Source organism: Heterocephalus glaber, unplaced genomic scaffold (assembly GCF_053883595.1).
Source record: "Heterocephalus glaber isolate CG9 unplaced genomic scaffold, H.glaber_assembly_v1.0 deba00000122, whole genome shotgun sequence".
NCBI classification, from domain to species: Eukaryota; Metazoa; Chordata; class Mammalia; order Rodentia; family Bathyergidae; genus Heterocephalus; species Heterocephalus glaber.
In genome coordinates this window covers 82,412,164-82,433,646 of record NW_028258138.1, presented here as the reverse complement: position 1 = coordinate 82,433,646, position 21,483 = coordinate 82,412,164, and the positions used below count along the sequence as shown (strand labels likewise).

The window sequence follows — 21,483 nt, the reverse complement described above, 5'->3', positions numbered from 1 at the left end:
ATGGAAACTAACGCAATGATCATATTCAAAAGTTCTAAAAAGGGCTGGAGATTTAGTTCAGTGGTTCTGCCGCCTGCCTCCCAAGCGTGCAAGGTCCCGAGTTTGATCCCCAGTACAAAAAAAAAAAAATTCTAAAAAGCAAAACTCAAAGCTTCCCAATCAAAATCTTCATATATGTGTCTCCCAGAACTGTGGCCGGTGAACTTACCTCGAGTCCATCGCTGTTCCTCCTGTGTCTCTGCCCTGTGCTTGCATGTTCTCTACTGTAATGACCAGTGTGTGATACCACTTCCACACCTACAGGTTTCCTCTGGTGCTAACCCCACGGGCTCGGACACACTGGTCTCTGCTGGAGGGACTCTGTCCTCTTGCTGGACACGTACAGAACAGACTTTCCCTGGGAATGTGCAAAAACTGCCATCACTGGTGATACACCTGGCCCTACTAGGCCCTGCAGGATAGCCTCGTAACAAAATGTGAAGCATACAGTTCAAGTTTGCATGTAAACAGACTGGAGTATGAACGTGATAGGGACAATACCACACAGGATTGTTTTAAATGATCACAGCTGGCCACACACGCCAAAGCCGACGCACGCACAGGTGTGTCACCATCACTGTACAAAAGTCGGGTGTCTCAGCTTTGTAGCAGATCTTAGAGCTCATGCCATAACAGAGAAGAAACAACTGCTGAGTAGGACCAGGAGGGACGTGATTCATACTTGGAGGGGTCACTGTGGCTGCTGCAAGGTCAGTGGGAGTTAAGGTGGGCTGGGCAGGAGGTGGAAAGTGCTATTAGGAAAAAAAAATAGCAACAGCTTTTGCCCAGGTGTCAGCAGTAGAGAGGAAACCACAGACACCACCTCCACCAAGAGGGAGTAACTAGGAAGCCCCCCAGTGAGCCCAGTGGCACCACTCACCTGAGTGGACTGCAGGAACAAACAGGTGGAAGAAAAACCAGGAATTCTTTTACTACCTCGTTCTCCAAGCAAACCTCCCTGTATGGGTCCATCTGCCCAGTCCTTGCCTTTCTGAAACCAACACTCCCCTGTAAATCACTCTGCCTCCTCTCTCCCACTGACCCTCCAGCAACTCAGCTCTCAAAGCCCCCTGAGGAACCCCTCCATCTGTTCCCACTCAGCCTTCTTGCACTCTAGGTGGGAGAACTCACTCCTCCAGGCTTTTGAACTTCACTGCTCTTTGGGAACGCAATCTTTCCCACCTTGCATTTAGTTACACACATGCATTTTGTTTCTCAAGGTGGAAGTGAGCTGTTCGACTCATCTTTCTGTACCCAGTACTGTTGCACTGGAGTTTTATACGTAGGATGAACAGGGCTCACAAGCTGCAAACATTTTACCATCCCTGAGTTAAAAGCCTTTACAAATATAAAAGGTAAGGTTGCTAGGATTTTATTAACACATTTAAAAAATTAAAATCTGACACAATAGTTGAATTTTTTCTGCATATGGTGGCAACTGAACTTCAGAAAACATACTGAAAACAGTATTACCGTTAAATAAGACAAAACTGCAACTTAAATCAATAGAAATTAGGTAGATCAATTTATTTTTGGATATTTCACAAGTATATTTTTTGGAAGGGCTGTATAACAATTTTTAGCATCAACTGCCAACTCCACACACATTTAACAGAAAAGGCATCTACTCTTGGCCCTTTGCATACAGGCAAAGTATCCTACTGCGTAATGAATGCTAGAGATGCAGTCACAGTTTGGAGGGTGTAACACTAAAGGTTTAGGATGTTCCTCTGGATTATTTATGTAATCCATAAATAATACAAACATACATTCATGGCTACTAGGACCACAAGTAATCTGTAGAGTAAAACCTACAGGCCTACCTACTTCAAAGGCTAAAACTAGTAAAACAGTGTTCAAATGGGTGTTTTTATCCATAGAGTAACACTCACAAATCCTCTGATCCAACTTTAGGAGGTGTGGGGACCAGGGACAAGACACAGGGAGGACCGGCAGTGCATGCTGAGTTAAGTCAGGACAATGACTCACGTTGGTCGTTACTCAGAGCAGGATGATGCTTTGGAGGACTTACATCCTAAATCGTGACTCATTGGAAAGGGTGTTGAGGATGGGTGACTCATCAGCCCCAAACACCATGTAGTAAGTGCTGATGGTGGGCTTCAAACGCAGGCCAGATGAGGGGAGTGAGGAAAACGACAGAGCAGAAGGGATATGAAAAGTGGAGGAAATGTCTGAATGCCGGGGACGTGCTTTGGTAACCACCCAACATGTTCCTGCCACAGATGACCTGCTCATCACCAAACACCGAGTTTGGAACCCAGTGTGAAGAGAGAGCACATTAGCTTGGATAAAACACCACTGTATTCGGATCAAGTAAGAGTACACGTCTGATTTAGTAGAAAGCATCAGTAAATATTTAGAGGTATACTTTTGTTACATCAAGTAAAAATAACTAATTTTAACAGTAGACGTAGTAACAAGCAGAGGCCTTCGAGGGCCTGTGTTGATCAATGGTTAACACACATTTTTTAGGTCAACAGCACAAGATTATTGAACAACTTGTAAACCACAAACATGCTCCATCAAATTCATCGAACAGTCCTATTCTAACTTGCCAAGCACTGCAGTTGTTTTAGCTAGATGCAGTTGTCAAGAATGAAATGCTTCTCAAAACTGTACTGTTCAAAGCTGGAGCCACTGCACATGAGACCGCTAATTTCTTTCAGACTTTGATAGCCACTTTTCATGAAATATTCATCTCCAACTTCAGTTTTAGCCTAACCTTAACTTATGGTAAACAGGACGATGATTTAAATTAGCCATTTCTCAAACCACAACTTCGAAGAAACAGAAATGGACAATTAAGTTTATCTCATCAAAATCTTCATTCAAGCATTGATCAAAGAGCTTGCAAAAATGTCTTCAATAAACTGAGCTTTGAGGCAGAACAAAAAATAGAAAAATCTTAAACTTCTCTATCCCAAGCACCAGTAATGGAGGCTAAGAGATCACACCTACAAATCCTTACTGACAGGGGTTTCTCAATGGAAAATCCTGAGATTTTAAGCACATGACTACTGAAGGCAGATTGGTTTAATGAGGAAATTTATCTTTAATAAAAAGACAGTCAATACTTTACTCTTGGGCACTTACTCAGTATCTCACAGATCCTCAACAAGTTTTGAGGTAGGTTAAATGTTAGCATTGTATTCTACAAAGCAAAACCCCAGCAGATGCCATGAACCCCAGGAGTCCTCTCATGGCCAGGAATAACACGGTTTCTTTGGCCATCTTGTCTGAGGTTTGGATTTAATGGTGACAGCTTGCAAATGTTCATGTAAAAACCAAAGACTAGATACAATAAATGTGACTTTGGGATATTTTAAAATTCTTAAATCAATTGTATAGGTATACACATTGGGGAATAACCTACTTGTTCTCATTACAGATACATGTGTTTATCTATCATGGACCCTTAGAATCAGAAAGGAGCACAGTATTGACTTCACTGCTTTTCTGCTCCAGGGGTGGGCAGGGATCCCAGCCTGCAAGCGCAGGCACTGGGTCCCAGGTGCCAGCCAGTGTGATCTGAGAGCACAGGAAAGCGGGTACACAAAGGGTGCCAAGACCCAGCCAGGATGCCTGGATCCGGGAGGGGAGGGGAGAGATGAAGAGCAAATGGTACCATCGCTGGCTAACGAACCCCATGTGCCACAGGCTTGCAGCTCCAAAGAGGAGCTCTTGGTGTGTCCCAGCAATGACTTACGGCTCTCACTAATTAGATCAACCAAAAGCAAAATCAAAATGGCATTCATTAAAGTGGCACCCGCAGACACTAACATCCAAATACTTTAATGGCAGTTTTCCCTGTCATGTGAGTCACCCTAATTGTCACAGTTCTCTTAGCTCATCAAAGTCCTTAAAATCATTTACAGTTCATCCTGACAAAGACTCCTGGGCCAGTCTTCTCAGCTATGTTTCATTATAAAGTTCCTTTTATTTAAACAATTGTCAAGTATTAGTAATAATACAGGATTGAGTGATCAATTAACAACTGAGAAATTAGAAGGAAAACACCGTTACTGTGTCACAAAACACAGCGTTTAGCACAGCAAATGTAGAGTAAGGGTTCAGAGCCTGGGGCTTTCATAGCCACCAAGCAGCCCAAGACCGGGAGTCAAAGGAGCAGAGGAAGAGGAAAAAGGCAGTGCAGGGAGGGCAGGGGTGGAAGGCAGAGTATGGAAGCCTTTTATTCTATGTGCCCAAGGATAGTGTGGAAGCAAAACGTGTCTACATTTAAAGGTTCATAGAAATCACATGAACTGCAGCTTCCACAAGAGTCAAAAGGAAATGTTCTGCACAGGACAAAGATATGCCTAAGCCACATATCGTATGTGCACAAGGCCACCGAGTGTCACGGATGTGAGGAACAAAAAGCTTCATTCTACGGCCCAAGACTGCAAACTGCTCTCATTACACAAAAGCTGCAGTGATAGAGTTTTGTGTAGGAACTTTTGTGCTTAGGGTTGACACATTATGTACTCTCTAATATGTGAAATTAATGCAGATATTTATGAAACGTTGTGCAAAACTACTGTATTTACAAAAATGGCACAAAAGTGAATCCAATAGTTGATGTACCTGCATACTTCATCCACATCTTGCAAGGAGAGTGTACTAACGCCAAAGAACTGAGTAGGAACGCGGCCTTCAGGGGCAGCTGGTAAGCACTGAGTTACAGAAGTTACACCAGAAGGGCAAATATTGCCCAAGTAAAATGCTACTGTTAAAGCTGAAACAGGTTTAAGGCCATTCAAGTTCACGCAAATCTTTTGGAGTTCCCGTCTCTCCGTGTTTGATTATGTGACCCTTCTTCTAATTTGTGGTCTTAAAACTTCCGTTTTATAAAATCCAAAAGGAAAATAAAGAAGAAATCATACAAGGGAGATTATGTTAAACAGGAGTAACATACAAAGCTATCACTAAGATGAAGGAAGGAAAGCCAAAACAAACTTGTAGAACTTGCTTGCTACTTGCTGGAACCAGCCCTACACTGGGGTGAGGTGATATATACAGTTGTTTTCAAGTAGATGACATGTGTTGCTCAACATGTCCTTCTCATCAGGGCACTGGTGAACTAGTCGGAACCTCTACACATGTCTATGCCCTTACACTGGCAGCACTTACTACGGCTACTTGCAAAGCTGTCAGTCTTGAATGACACTGTGAATGAAAAAAGGAAGCAAAAAGTGGGTAAGGAACAGCTTAAGGAGGAAGGAAGGGAATGAGAAGATTCATGCAGTTCGGCTCTTTTAATCAGCCAGCCAGCTTGCTTGTAACAAGGGATGGCTTCCGCTGAGGAAGGTCCTGTGGCGTGGGAATGTGGTCACCAGTGACCTCGGTCTTCTCTGGGGCCGCAGTAGGCAGCTGCTTGTTCTTCATCTTCGCCTTGGCCATGTTGTAATCCCCAGAATCAAAATATTTTTGCTACAAAAACAAAAAAACCTCAGATTAGTGTGGAAGCTCTCGTATACCCTGGATTGATTTTAGATTCAGATGTGACCCCACACAGCCAATATCTAATGAGTTTGCCTAAACAAATTTAAGAACACAATCAGTTAAAACAACCACATCTCTGTACTGAGTGCCAACATAAGCTAACAACTGAGGAGTCAAGGAAGAGCCCCTTTTAGGTTCTAATCCAAGACCTTCAAGATGGACATCGAGTTATCCTGGAATAAGACGTTATGTACTCAGTAAAACCTGAATCTTTCTACTAACAAACCACCAGAGTAGACATGTAATTCAGCGTTTTGCATTAAGGATGTGGCAATCACCCCCAATTATTTCAGTCGTTGCTACTCTATCAGCTAGAATGAGCTTTTCTGTAAGAATTTAAATCATATTTATTCAAAGTAAGACAGTTCAAATAAAAATTAAAGTAGAAACATAAACGCTAGAGCAATGGAAGAAATAAACCCACTACAAATTAATCTGCTTAAAAGACACAGTTCTCTATTTGCATTTTTCACATAAAAACACTGAGTAGGTAAAACTGATATACATTTTAGTCAGAGAAAGGAAAAAAATCACTAATACACGAATTGTGACAAGAACTCAAGACTGACCTTAACATACTTAATCTAATGAATTCTTGAGTGAAAAGCGGATGAGTTTGCCTGAGTGCCTGCTACACTGAGGCACTGTGTAAGAACTAGAAAGAAGGATGGGCAGTGGTTACATAAAGGAACGATTACAACACCACCTTAAGAATACAAGATTAACAAAAATGGAAAAAACCCAACTAAAAATAAAGCCACCGTTTGATCTAACTATACCACTCCTTGGTTATAACAGAAGGAATTGAAGTCAGCATACTACAGGGACAACTGTACACCTGTTTTTTGCAACACAACTCAAAAGATATGGAGCCAGCCTAGGTGCCCATCCACAGATGAATGGCTGACACAGGAAGCACTGTTTGGCAATAAAGAAAAATGGACTCACATTCACATACAGGAAAATGGATGGAACTGGTGACCCTCATGCTAAGTGAAATAAACACCGACAATACCGCATGTTTTCCCTATTATGTGGAACCTACAAAAGATGCCGGGAAAGTACAAGGGAGGCTAGCATTAGACAAAGGGAGGGAAGAAAAGGGATGGAGAGTTACTAGTGACAGAGCTGAGGTCACGGTGCTGAGATGGAGTCACTGAGATGACAAGATGGCCACTACACTGTCACAAAACAATACATATGGCATTGCCAATTTTTAATTTTAAAAAGTGCATTAATATATAGAGATAACAAGAAATTGTCTGGAATGGTGTTCCCTTAATGGTTTTAATTTGTTTCTGGGAGTGAGATGATGAAACATTTTTCTTTTTTAACAGATTTTTTTAATTTGTGCTGTTACCTTTCTAAGTGGAACAAATTACATGTGTGAGGTGATGGGTGTGTTAATTAGCGTGACTAGCAATCGCTTCACAATGTGTACTCACCTCAAAACATGATGTGGTATGCCTTAAATATATGACTGTCAATTATACAATAAAAAGTGAGCAAAAATTTAAAAAGAGAAAAGAACACAAGGTGCTGGGGTACCCCGCAGAGGGACCACACCCCGACCCCGTTCTGGCCTGGCAGAAGGCAACAGCAGCACAAGAGGGAAATGACAGCCTGAAGGAGCCAGGGACACGCGGCCAGGGAGGCTGCTGAGTGCCTCTCAGCCCTCCTTTCTGGTAAGTCAGATCTGGCCTACAGCCAGACGGTCGGAAGTTAGAAAGCGCTTTCCATGAGTCACACCCACGGACTGAAGAGCCCCAGACCAGGCCTGTCCGGACCCGCTCCAGCTTCCTTTCTGCCCAGTATTTTTAAACGGGCACAGAAAAAAACCCTCAGAACTCTGACACACTGTATACTACAGAGTTGCTTCTGAGTTCAGCTACCTCTGGGAGGAGAAGAAAACAGCCTGGCAAACTTCTCACCAGAGACCAGAGAGAAATATAATGCATCGTGCAATTTTAGGCAGGTTTCCCCCAGGGCAACCAAATTGGCTTCTAATGTCAACTATTTTATAGGAAGTAGAAGTTCATCAGAAGAGAATCTCATTTAAGATTAGGCTCTTCTGCTTGGAAGAAAGAAATTAAATTTACTGAGTGTGGGTAGAGATAAAACTAAAATCAGTGCTTTGACAGCTAGTGCTAACCTGAAAAAAGAACACTACTAGAAAGGACAGTGAATCCCCACAGAGAGCAGCAAAGACCGACAACACAAGAGTGTCAGGGAAAGAAGTTACACTTTCTTGTTCAAACAGAACAAAACAAAAATTCCCAAAACCCAGGCAGTTAAAACATTACTTTATTTTTTTAAAAAAGTTATGTGAATTAACTATTTTCTCACACTGGGGTCCATACACAATCTAAGGGTGACCACTCATTGTCTTTAACAATGTCTAAATTTTGTGAATTTTTTTCATGGGACTTCACAAACTCCACAAATAAAGAAAAACACGGCCAGGCTGCTTCTGTAATCCCTCCCACTCTGACAGTCTCCAGGGGCACTGTGTGCTCAGCCTTGCTGTGAGCGCCTAATAATAATACTATATAACATAAGCCCATCACCCTGCTGAGTACAGTAACACCAACGGACCTAAGAGAATCCTATCCAGTCCTCAACACGATAAAGACACTACTGGAAGATGTTAATTTCCAAGCTTGCTTATTACTGTAACAAAGGAAAACCAAAACCCAGAGCCTTGTGTTTCAGACTTAAAAACAAACAGCTTCATTTCCCTAGTACAGTATATATAGGCACAAAAAGTATTCAGTGACATCTGGCACCCAATACAGACTCACTCAAGAGCTTACTTCTCAGATTTTCTGTAATCATTTGATCCACCGTCCTTTTCTTCATATTCAGTGATTTACAACTAGAGCACCAACCCTAAGACACAATCATGCAAACTCTGATGTGAAGACACAAAGTCACAGTCGGAGGTGGAGGAAAATGACAAGGACCATGGTCCCGGCCCTGGCAGGAAGCCTGTCTACCACAGCCTTGGTGAAGATGGAAAAGTCCCCTAACACTAATGGTACTGGTCAGGTCCAAACAGCAATTCACGAGTCAGGGAGACCACACCCAATGCAGCTCACAACTAGAACGTGCCTGGGAGGATTTCTAACTGGACTTGGTCATCGTGCACATAGCGAGCTGCCACATGAACAGTCTCAGTGCTTTCTCCATTTGTGCCTATATTACAATCTTCACAGTCATGGTTTGAGATGACAACAGGTGCTCCACTTGGTGGGCTTATTATAACTTACTTAAACATTTCTCTGCTGACGAGTAGTGAAGAGACTTCTAATTATAGTTGCAGCTACAAGGAAAAAGCTTCAAACTTGAAGATACATTGAATTATATCCTTTGATTAATCCGTAATATTATTCATTCAAGATATGTGAACATTTTAATGAACATTGATTGATACTACTTTCCAAAATAAGACTAATGATTCTGAATGTTTATACAAAATAAAGAGCATATGGGTTTCACTCTATTTCTACCCCATCAGGAGAGACTACTGACATATTTTCCTAGTTTAGTTGTATGGATATGGTGATACGATATAATTTAGGTTTCACTGATTTCTATCAAGGATAAACACTTCTTATTTCTCCCTTTCTCCATGTTTACTGATTATAGTTCCTGTGTTAAAAATCCTTTAAGATTCTTTTTTTGAAAAAAAAAGATTCGTTTTTTGTAAATTTAAAAGTTCCTTGTTTTTCAGTTATAATCTCCTCCCTGGATATTTCGTGGTACAAGGATCTTATATTTTTATATATTCAGTGTGTTTCCTTAACTTAATATTTCAAAGTTGTGAGTGTTATTTCATGCAAGAGTATAAAATACCATTCTATCTCCTGATTCAATATTATTTGGAACTTAATTCAGGAAAATAGTCCATATGGCTACGGCACCAAAACCCCCAGACATGTTCTCTGTATGCAAGCAGCAGATGCTTGCATATGTAGTATTTACTTAGGGAGAAACCTGATTTGCCATCTCATCCTCCCAAATTTATTTCATCCTTGTTCTGATCCCTACCTGTAATTCAAATGTGTTTAAACTGATGAGGGAATCCTCTCTCTCTCTCAAACAGAATAAAGGAAAGGGTTAGAAGAGAAAAGTAGCATGATCACTAGCATGATCACATTTCATTGAGAAATAATGGTTTCTACCTGACCAAAAGGCAAGATTTTGAAAAAAAAAAAGTTTTCAGCAATTTATACTACTAAAATTATAAGTTGCAATGGAGTGAATTTGTAAAACACATTAGATAAAGGAGATATGCTGAGCTTTTATATGTGATTATTTCATCCAAGTAAAAAATATTTTCAGTCTCTGGATGTTGTAGTCATCACTGTTAAAACAGGAAAAAGTTTAAAACTACGGGCAGCAGGCTAAACGCCAGCTTCTCAATAGCAACTGCTTTGGAGAAAAGCAGAAAGGGGGATATAAGCCAAACACAGGGTAAGTTTCACTACATCTACATTCATTTTCTTACAAAGACAAGACTGAAGTAAACATGGCAAAATATCAGCATATCAACACTAGATGCTAGGTACATGGGTTCTGGGATACCATCAGCACTATGGTACACGCTGGAAATAATTTGTAACTCAAATCATTAGCATTCTAGATTCTTTCCATATGTATGTATGGTATGGTATGAATAGTGTAAAATATGAAAGAAAGTATCACACACACACAAATGGTAAGTAGAGAACTAAACACACAGACACCCTCCCGCCTCTGCTGGCACACAGCAGCTTACCCCTTTCTGCAAGCGTTTCCTTAAAAAATCGGAACCTCCAGGCTTCTGTCCCAGGTGAGGATACCTTGCTTTTAGTTTTGCTTCTTCAGCCTTCTCTGGACTGGTCACTTTATCTTCCATTTCCTGAAATAATTTTAAAGAAATTACTTCTCTATTACAACTCAGGTTTTAAAAACAATTCACCTTTCAATACCTGGATTCTGACTTGAGCTGTGAATGCCAGGTAACACAGACTCTGCCTAAGCAACAGGCATAGCAGCCCTTAAGACGGCTCAGTCTTGTTTTTCAGATGTTCCATGTCAGAGCTCGATTATAGCTGTGATGCATGTGTAACACCCCACACACTGGATAAAAATACCAAGACAGCTCAGCTCCAAAGTCTTGCCTGCCATTACTTTCCAGTCATGCAGAATACATTTATAGTTAGTTACCTTCTATGGAACTCTTCAGCTCTTCATCTATATTTAGGAGAATTATCTGCTCAAACCTAAAAGATCTTTCTGATGTTCTGTTTATCAAAAATTACATATAATGTCGAAGTTCCTTAGATTCTTTATTACAGATTAACAGCAGCCTACCTACAAGCATATTTTTCCTGACTAAATTAATATTTGCAAAGGAGGTAAGCATCTCCACCAAGCCCCACACATCTACCTGTTTCACTGCATGACTTTCTTCCACATTTAAGATGACAAAGGTGTCATTCTTAATGTACTAAATCTGTTTTCCGACAAAACTGGCAGTGTCTTAAGCCTGTTTCTCTTCAGCAGAGTCTTGATCTAGTCTACATTCTGCTAGAGGGTATTTTTTTCCAGGGAGGAAACATGAATGGAGAAGCACAACACAGACTGGGACACCAGGCAGGCCGGTGGCTAGTGAGGCTTCCTGGCTAAGGAGCAGGCAGGCTCCTTTCCGCACACCTGACCCCTCCCAGTTCTTTATGAACCATCAAAAGCAGGAATGCTGGAGATTTGGTGTCCTTAAATTAGAATATAGCAGCGCGAGGAAGAGGAGGGAAGAGGGTCCCCGGGAAGGATCTGAGGCAAGAACTGAAGCCTGCAGAGAGAGAAGAGAGAAACTAATAAAGAGGAAAGTACCAAGCAGTGCTCTCTCCCAGAGCCTAGACTCTCCACGAGGGTACAGTGGGCCAGAACTGCAGAAGCATAGTGACTACTGACGACCCCAGAGGCTTCCACAGAAAAACGCACAGGTGCAACAGAGCAGTGGACGAATCAGACTGCAGCAGCTGGTGGGTTATCTGGGTTCAGACCTCATCCAGGAGAGGGTGACTGGCCAGTAGCCATCTTGGAGAGGGCCCAACTGAGCTTGGAACTCAGAATAGCTGCGGGTGGACGCCATTGAGTGGCTCCAGGTGCCTCAGTGTCGATGTGGAGTTCAAGTCAGCAGGAGGTCAGGGAGCAGAGTTTAAGGCAGCAGGAGACACACAGGCTGTTGTAGGCTCAAGGAATCTGGTTCCAGCCTCACAGCCAGAAACCGGCCTGAACCTCAGAGGAACTAAAGGGGCAGGCTGGCTGGGATTATCCACAACCCCACCATGAAGCTGCAGCTAGCCTGGTGGGATTAATCAGTTTGGCTCTGGACTCTGTTTGCCCACATTGCCTAATAGTGACAGCAGAGATACACCTTGAATTAAAAGTTTTTGGATTTTTATCTTTTTTCTTTCTGTTTTTCCTCCTTTCTAGTTCTTATTTTGCTTAGCTTTCTAGTTTTTTGTTGTTGTTGGTCTGTTCTGTTCTTGTTTTTATTTTTTTCCTTTTTTCTTTCCCACCTGCCTGCTTCACCAGTTTCCTAATGTTTGCCTCCAGCCTTGCTTCTGATCTCTTTCCCTTCTTCTATTTCTGTTTTTTACCTCCTAACCCCTTTTAAATCTTCTCCCCTATGGGTAAAAAAAGCCATATTAAGGGCCACAATTTGTCATTTTCTGGGCTGTATTTGATGCTACTGTTATTGACAGTTGTACTTCTTTAGCCAAGGTGACATAATTGGTATACCAAGACTGAGATTGCCTAACGGTCTTAAACAAAACAAAACAAAACGAAACACCAAAACCTATAGGCCAGTGCCAAGGAACTGGCAGCTGGGCCAAGTAGGCAGAAACTTCTCATCCCCAATAAACTGAAGAGGTAGGATCCCGCAACAGACTCAAAACCCAAAAGCCAGCTACACCTGGAAGATGCTTCAGAGTAGTCATTTCCTAAGGGTTCTGAAGACTGGCAATAAAGCATAAGCAATTTACAAGCATCAACCCAGGAATCAAACTTAAAAAAAAGAAAATGAGAAGACACTTAAACAAGATGCAACCCCCACAGATCTTCAGCTCACCAAAGGCAAACCCTGGGGGCAATGAAGTGGAACAATTTGAAAGCCACCCACCTGGACTCTCTGAAGTGGTAACAGCAGAAGTAACAAAGCAGATGAACCAGGCTCTAGCAAAAATCAAAGCAGAATTTCCCAGACAACTACAGAGATGGTGACCGGAATGAAAGATACAGATTAAAATAAAATAGAGGCACTCAGGAACATGATGGAAGCCATGAATGCCCAGCATAGAAAAGAAATGGGATCCAGGAAACAGATTCAAACAGATATCCAGATTAAAAACTCCACTGAAAATATACGCAGCAGAATGAGCCAATGCGAGGACAGAATATCAGATACAGAAGACAGGATTGCAGTTAGCAATCAGGAAAAGAGATTTCTTAAAAATAGCAAGGGGCAATGAGAAATCAATCCAGAAGCTGCTAGATGAGGCAAAGAAGAATAATATAAGATTGACTGGAGTCAATGAAAAAGCAGGAGGTAGCGCAAATGACATTAAAAGCTTGTTCTCAGAAGTAATGGCACAAAAATTCCCAAACTGGGAAAAAGAAGTTGACATACAAATAAAGTGAGGCATATAGGACTCCAATTAGCCGTCATCCAAAAACAAAAAACAAAAATCAAAAAAACAACTTCCCAAAGGCATATAGTAGTCAAGATTCCAGAAATTCAACACAAGGACAGAATATTAAAAGCTGTTAGAAGGCTGGGGTATATCGCAGACTGTACAAGAAATACTACAAAGAATCAACAACTGGGACCTCATCTTATTAAAAAGCTTTTGCACACCAAGAGAAACCAACAGAGTGAAGAGACAACCCATACAGTGGGAAAAAAATTTTACCAGCTATTCGGATAAAGGACTATTATCTAGAATATATTAAGAACTCAAAAAAAATCAGACCCCCCCCCAAATTTAAAGACGCAATGCAAAAATGGGCATCTGAAATGAAAAGACACTTCTCAGATGTAGATTTAGAGATGGCAAATAAATATATGAAAAAATAAGATGTTCAACATCTTTGGTCATTTGTGAAATGCAAATTATAACAACACTGAGATTCCACCTCACTCCATAAAGAATGGCTGCTATCAAGAAATCAACCAACAACAAATGCTGGCAGGGCTGTGGGGGAAAAAGGAACCCTTTTCCACCACTGGTGGGAGTGTAGACTGGTGCAACCAACTGTGGAAATCAGTGTGGAGATTCCTCAAAAACTAAAACTAGAGGTTCCATTTGACCCAGCTATACTTCTTCTTGGTATCTTCACGAAAGAATGAAAAGCATCACACTACAGCGATATATGCACACCTATGTTTACAGCAACACAGTTTGTAATAGCTAAATCTTGACAACAGCCCAAATGCCCATCAACCAATGAATGGATACAGAAGATGTGGGGTTTTTTTATGTACAATGAAGTACTACTCTGCCATAAAGGATGAGCTGCAGACATTTATAGCTAAATGGATGCACCTTGAGACCACACTCTTAAGTGAAATAAATCAGACATACACGTTTAAATACTACATTGTTTCTTTGGTGTGAGAAACTAAATGTGAAAATAAGGACTGAGATGTATAATGGATATTGGGAAATGTGAAGAAAGTGTTCAAATGGGAAAGGGAACAGGGAGGAAGAAGAGAGAAAGGAAGGGACAAGAAAAAAAAAGTGAAAATAGAAGGAAAAAATGGAAACAAAGCCTTTTTACATGGGGAGGGGGCTAAGGGGGTGAATGGGATACAATTTTTAAAAGTTTGAAAAAAAAAAGCAGGGATGTTAAATCCACCAATGTCAAACCAACTGCTCTTAGACAATCTTTTATCTAGGAACTGATAAAATTAACTTTACACTATTTTTTCAAATTTTTCTCAAAATTATATCCACATTTAATACTGATTCACTTTATGTATTGTCGAACCTTTCCTCATCTTTAACAGCTCCCTTGTGTATTGTCTCAAAGAGTTTTGAGAAAAAGGGAGGAGCTGTCAAACAGTTTCCCGTCGGCCTCTCTGGACCTTACATCCTCCCTTTCTGCCCAGCCGTCCGACTTTCCATTTTACACTGCAGGTTCCTGCATCTCTGGATTCTTCACTGTGGTCACAACTCCCACTCACAGGATGCTCCCAACACTGAACTATGCGCTCGGCCAGTCAGAGACTCCAGATCAAGGTGACTGCCAGTCTTGCTGTTTAATGTTAAGGTCTAGACCATGGAGCAAACCTATGGCACGTGTGCCACAGCCAGCTTTTTGTTACTGAAAGCTTGAAAAGGTTCCCTGTCACTGGTCTAGACCGAAATTGTTCCTCAAAAGTCTCTCACCAGGAGTATGCCTCGGCAGGGTGTGTTCTCGTGGCCTGCCCCTGAGGGGCCACACAGTGAGCAGCTGTCCTTGTCACCCCCTTCTACCGCGCCCTTCCTGCCTTGGACCCGGCTGGCTATGGACGGAACCCACAGAAACTGGGAGCCAAAATAAACCTCTCCTCTTTTAAGGTGTGAGTGTTGGGTATTTGTCATGGCAACAAGAAAGTGATTAATATAAAGGGTATGCCCCAAAGACGTCACATGAGGTATGTGACATAAACCACTGTTCCCACTTTCACCCATCTTTGGGCATCATGAGCTCACCCTAAGAGCCTCAGCACACGAACTGCTGCCTCATCAGCCAGAGTCTAAGGAGGCCACCCCTCCGCTGACACTTGTCCTCCCTGTGGGAGTCTGTGGTGCGCTGTCAGCCTCAGATGACTGCTTAGCTCTAGATCCCAGCCACCTCCATGTAAGGCAACTGGAAGCTGAAGACACAATGGACATTTAAGGCAGCAGGTCAGGGTAGGAAGGTGGCCAGGGTGTGGCACAGCTGCTCTGTGCAACTCACTGGGACCTCGGGGCCTCGGTGCTGATTTCCTAGCTAGCACCGTCACACTCAAGCAGTTCACCATCAACACATAAGCAGCACCTGGGCCCAGGATTTAGCTCAGTGGTTTCACTGCCTGCTGCGTAAGCGCAAGGACCTGAGTTCGATCCTCAGTACCAAAAAAAAAAGGCCACTTAGAACTGACTCGTGTGGGCACAGCGGTGACCTCAGTTCAGCTACTCAGGAGGCTGAGGCCAGAGACCACTCGGGTCCAAGAGTTGGAGCCCAGCCTGAGCAACACAGTAAGACCTGAGCTCCCCGAGAGCAGCTTCCCAGCTGGGGTCCATGTTCCAGTTGTGTTTGACACCAAAGGTGGGGGGAAGTAACAGGACCTAAGGGCCACCTCGCAGTGTGAATACCACGCCCACACCTCTGAAGATGGACAGTCTCAGCTACCAATGGTGATCGTTGGGGCTTTCAATGATAACAAACAGCCTGCTGCCCTAGGTCATCTCTTCTCTGAAACATGCCCCGAGGTTTCTGCTCCTCCCCCGACCAATAAAATTCAGAAAGTGAGCAACTGATCTCTGTGGTCATGATCAAAAGTGGAAGACAGGACACAGAAGACAGTATGACACCATGTTTCTGGGCATCAAAAAAAATTCCTAAATAGGTTAGAGACACAGCAGGAAACAGCAAAGAAATTAGTATGTACTGCGCCTACTGGCAAACAAGTCAACAACCTCACACGGACGTCCTTGTGAGTAGGGTTCACTGGGGGATGCTCATGGGGAGCCTTCCGTTCACCTGGCACCACCTCCCTGAGTGGAGCTGAAATGTAGCTGTGAGGTTTCTCAGAGCGGAAGCCCCTGCCATTCTTCGACAGGATCTTCCATGGAGGAGGCAGGATAAAAGCTCACAAGGAACAGATTTAACAAATATACCACTTCCCAGTTACTGCAGCAGTGGTGATAAACTGGAAAAAGATAATCAATTCAAAAGGGGAGGGGGCGGAGATTCAGCTCAGGGGTTTCGCCACCTGCTGCCCAAGTGCAAGGACCCGAGTTCGATCCCCAGTAACAAAACCAGGGGGGGGCGGTGCAACCAAGAGGATAAAGCTACAATAAAGATCAGGGAAGTGAAGCCCAGCACACCTGTAGTCCCAGCGGAGAGCGGCAGAGGTAGGAGGGTTGCACACTCGTGTGTGGCCGGCCTGGGCAATTTAAAGATGCTCCCTCAAAACAAAAGGCACAGAGGGCCCAGATGCAGCTCAGTGACTGCCGGGGAGCAGAGGGGCAGGTGGGAGAGACGAAATGCTTGCGTCTGTGCCAGTAACAGAAGCAAAGATCTGAATCTTCATGCCTAGTACGTACAGCAGCCCCAGGTTACTGTACGGAACCACAGGCCAGCTGCCAGGCCCATCACTGTGAAACCCTCCGCATCTTTAGTTATTACCATGGGAAAAGGTAAAGCAGAAAAAGCGACACACTGGGCTTTCACTCTGCATGCAGCAACGAGGGTGCACATTGCTCTACCATGCCCCAGTGAGCCAAGGGACACAACACTAGGCAGTAAAGTTGTCCCAACCACTGTCACCCTGTGCTGGCAATTCACTAGGTTAAAGCCAGTAACTCAGACAAACAAATCTCCAACGACTGGAAAACACACACTATTAATTGTTATAAGGAAATCATGAGAATTAAAAATACTTAGAACTTCCCGATAACAGAAAAAAGCATCAAAACTTGCAGAAGTGTCCTGTAAGGACTTATATTAAAGATAATATAGCCAGGCATGGTGGAGCACACCTGAATTCCAGCATTCTAGGAGGCTGAGGCAGGAGGATCACAAATTTGAGCTCAGCTCGGGCAATTTAGTGACTGAGTGAGACCCTGCCTCAAAAATAAAAAAACAAGAAAAGGGACGGGGATGTAGCTCAGTATGAAGACACTGGACTTAATCCCTAGTACCCAAAACAAAAACCAAACACACAATAGAAAAACCCAGCAACTCAAATGCCAATAACTTGTGCATCCAATTTGAGAAGTACCATGTGAGGCCCTGGGTTCAGTACCCAGCAAACTGCCTACTCCCCCCCAAAAGAGAACAAAACATTACATGACATTATAGCATTTTTAGAGTTCAAGTGTTCTGTGACCTTGTATCATTTAGATGTTTACAATATTTATTTTACATTTTGTCTAGTTAAAACATACAATAAAATTTTAAGGGGAACCAAGTAAACAGAAAGGTTTGAATATCATATCAACTCAGCCAAACATAGAGAAAGAAAGGAACCCAAAGAAAATGGAGCAAATAAAAACAGAAATGAGTGAAATAGAAAACAAAGCCATTTGTTTTCCAAAGGGGAAAGGATAAACCTAAGAAACTATTTTTTAAGTTTTTCTTTTTCTGGCGCCACTGAGCTAAATCCCCAGCTAAGAAATTTTCAAAAATTCAAATCTGGATTGCCAGGCATGGTAGCTTACAGCTGCAATTCCAGCACTCGGGAGGCTGAGGCTGGCGGGTCCCTGAGAGTTTGAGGACAGCTTGGACTAACTACATAGTTGTGATCTTGACTCAGAAAAAAATCAAATCTTGTTTTGAAATTTTATTCTCCAAGCAAACTGCTATACACTGCTACATTTCAGAAACTGAGGTCGGGCTGCAGCAGTTTACTTAGGCAAGTGGTTTCTAAGCCCATACCTCCGGTGGGGCAGTGTGGAGAAGCACCATCAGGACTCTGAACAGTGAGCTCTGGTGACAAAAGTCCAGGCAAACACAACCCAGAAACTTAAGAACAGCACTGTAAATAAGGCACGGCTTTACAAATACATGTTTCCCAGAGGAACTTCCTCTGTCTACTCTACCTTGCATGGGGCCCACCATTCATTTGTGTTAATTTAAGAGGGTGCATTTTTGTGAATTAGGGATCAAAGCCTGGGAAATTCTGCTAGTGGGCTATGGGCTATGAGAGCAGGGAGGCAAAGGGCAGGGTGTTGGAACCTGAGCAGCTCCTGCTCCCTCCTGCCGCCCGGCACGCATGGCCCAGCCAATGCACTCTGCTCACCGCTCCTGCTCAGCAGAGCCAGATGGCTTGGTAGCGTCTTCTTGGGACCAAAGGGGCCATCAAAACTGCCCCAGAAATTGCCCGTGTGAACTGCAAGGTTTCCAAATACGGAATCAAAGGGGGACACCTATTCACTGTTACCACTCGGGTATAAGGAGTCACGCACTGCTCACAATCAGCTTATGTTGGGATTTGTGTCCTTAGGAACATCAGGGTTCATCCTTCCCTCTTCCCTATGGCTTTTACTAGAAACTGTAATATGGCCAGTTAAAGGCCACATTCCCCAGACTCCCTTGCAGCTACCTCTGGCCAAGTGACTCAGTTCTGGCTCAAATGGAAGTGTCTCTGCCCCAAGGGAGCGAACACATCCCTTGGCCCCTTCAACCTTTTCACTGGCTGGATAAGGATAAGATATCTGTAGCTCAGGCAGTCACAGTGAACTAGGAGGTGGATGTGCTGGGAACACAGCAGGGGCAAAACAAAAGGAGCTTGGTCCCTGGCTCCTGGGGCCAACCTCCCTATCTCTCCTATCTCATTTAAACCACTACTATTTGCATTTTCCTGTCCCATGTAACAAAACTTAGTCCTAACTGGCTGGCACCATCTGCTTTATCCAGCACTCTGTGCTAGGGTTGCAGGGAATGCACAGGTTCCAGGCTTTCAGCACACAAGGGCTTGGCAAGAAGGTTCTGTCTAGGGACAAAGGGAGCACCAAGAAGCCTGGCTTGGGAACCTCGGGAGGAGGGGAGGAGGGGAGGAGGGGAGGAGGGGAGGAGGGGGAGGGGGGGAGGAGGGGAGGAGGGGAGGAGGGGGAGGGGGGAGGGGGGAGGGGGAGGGGGGGGCGGGGAGCAGCAGCAACTCAAGAGACCAGCGGGAGATGGTGAAAGGCTCTGAGTGCTGGGCCGAGAAGGCTGAACTCCATCCTGTGACCAACATCCAGCAGACAAACCTGCCCCACTGCGCAGGGCAAACCCAGACCTCAGGACGCTCCAGGACTTGTCTGAGGTCACCAGCCAGGTGGATCACAGCCGACCTCGTCTCCTGACACCTGGCCAGCACTGCCTCTGGAGACCCCGGCAGAAGGAGCAGGTCTGTCTTGAACTAAACCACGGCCGTGAGGCACAGGTAATTCAGGTAACAGCAGTTCTCTTCCTCTCCCACCAGGCGCAAAAGCCCTTTAACGGACAGAAATATTTTAACTGACAGTTCTGTTACCCTTTCCAAGACATCTAACTTAGTGTGACGAATATTATACCTCTAGAAAGCCTGCTACTGAAATCCTTTAAAAAATCAGACTGCAATATCACGCACCTGCACGCGCACATACACACGCACACTTTGGTTTTCTGAACCGTGTCTAAGCTGAGGCTCTCAGACCACAGGGCCAGGCCACCCCATTCTTTCCTCACTGCCATCTGTCCGGAAGCCCACTTGGACAAGGCTCCATCACAAGGCTCAGAGGACACTGCGGGCCTGTGCCGGTGCCCTGGGGGCAGACACAGCACAGAAACCCTGAGGCCAGGCTGCGCTGAGGGAGCAACACTGACCCTTGGTCAGTCTGCAGTTCTACCGCCTCTTCCTGCCCCAGAGCCAACGCACTGGCCATTCTGAGCTGCAGGCCCACTGGGTCGCTTCTGAACCTTTTCAGTGCTTTGTTTCTGCTAGCCGCCGTGGAGAACAGCACGCACACACTCAGGGGCTCTGACCCACCTTTCGTCTCTAAGCGGCGTCACAGGACTGTGGGTTGGAGTGTCCATGGACACAGGCTCGGGCGACCCTAACTGTCCAGGGTGGGGAGAGAAGAATGGAGCTAGGTTTAAAAGGAAACTATCTGTGACTCTAGGGAGTTAAGTGCCCTCAGAGCTCACTCTTAAAAAGGAAACTGAGTCACCACATGGCCTAGGGGAGACAACTCGCCACACTCCCAAAAGGCCTGGCCTTCAGCAGTTGCTCCCATATACTCGGCACCTTGGGGAGGTGGAACACTGAGCTAAATCCCCGGCAAGGTTACAACTCTTAAGATATATGGCATCGAAAGCCCATCTATCTTTTTGCAACACGTTAAAAATGTCCAGTAATTTTCACTGGAATACTCCAGAATATTCCTGGCCTATTATTTATGTTGTTGTTTCTTCAGTTACTTAGCGAGTAATACAGCAGGACCATCCGAGTCAGGAAAAGTTAGCACATATGGAATGGGTTTAGGACACTGGGCCAACTTCTCCCGATTAGGGCCTGATGCCTGCGGTGTTTGTTGTTTGCGGTGACGCTGTCGGGTTTGTACGAAAAACCTGGGTCTGTCCGTCGCAACTCGGGAGACGAGACGCCGCAGACGTTCCCGTCCCCTGGCCTGCCCGGGTCCCAAGAGAGCAGGGCAGCACCGGCCCGAGCGGCGTCCGACGAGACCGACTCAGAGCCCCGGCTCCGCGCCGGCCCACGGCGGGCGGACCTCTATAAGACGCGGGCGGGGGCCCAAGAGGCCCCGGGGCCGAACCCGCTCGGCGGAAACGCGAACTTCCCGAGCCAAGCGACGTCCAGAGCCGCTCGGGCTCCGGGCCAGACTCGGGGCGCCCCGCATGGCACCTGGGGAACGGCTGAGGACCCTGCGCGCCCGCCCGGGCACGTTCCCGCCACCTCACCTTCTGCTCCTCGGCAGACGCCGCCTCGGGGCCCTCCGCGGACATGGTGCTCCTACTGCGGGCCAAGCGTCGCGATGACAGGGGCCGAGGCCGCCCCCTCCCCGCCCCAGGCTGCCGCCTCGAAAGTGCCCGCTGCCTGCGATGCCGCGACCCAGCGGCCTCCGCCGCGCCCCCACCTCGCCAACCCGTCCTCCGGCCGCGCGACGCCCGAGCACTTCCTCTTCCCTTCAAAGGTCGCTG

The 21,483-nt window shown here is 44.8% G+C and overlaps 1 protein-coding gene across 2 annotated transcripts; it reads right to left on the bottom strand.

The window, feature by feature from the left end:
• Nucleotides 1-1,541: 1,541 nt before the first annotated feature.
• On the bottom strand, nt 1,542-21,483 carry Arpp19 (cAMP regulated phosphoprotein 19). Of its 2 annotated transcripts, none has more exons than XM_013074301.3 (3): nt 21,244-21,483; nt 10,340-10,462; nt 1,542-5,487 (listed from the first exon to the last, which is right to left on the bottom strand). In XM_013074301.3, the coding sequence occupies exons 1-3, from the start codon at nt 21,286-21,288 to the stop codon at nt 5,317-5,319; spliced, it is 339 nt and encodes a 112-aa protein (XP_012929755.1). In that variant the 5' UTR covers nt 21,289-21,483; the 3' UTR covers nt 1,542-5,316. The 2 variants fall into 2 exon arrangements, with proteins under 2 accessions (XP_012929755.1, XP_012929757.1); XM_013074303.3 differs by lacking the exon at nt 21,244-21,483 and adding an exon at nt 10,533-10,692.

Excerpts from the sequence above, each read along its gene's own strand:
- Arpp19 (XM_013074301.3), bottom strand. The coding sequence starts at position 21,288 with ATGTCCGCGGAGGGCCCCGAGGCGGCGTCTGCCGAGGAGCAGAAG. Across the intron at positions 10,463-21,243 it reads CGTCTGCCGAGGAGCAGAAG|GAAATGGAAGATAAAGTGAC; the intron begins GTGAGGTGGCGG and ends AAATTATTTCAG. Across the intron at positions 5,488-10,339 it reads GGAAACGCTTGCAGAAAGGG|CAAAAATATTTTGATTCTGG; the intron begins GTAAGCTGCTGT and ends TTGTTTTTGTAG.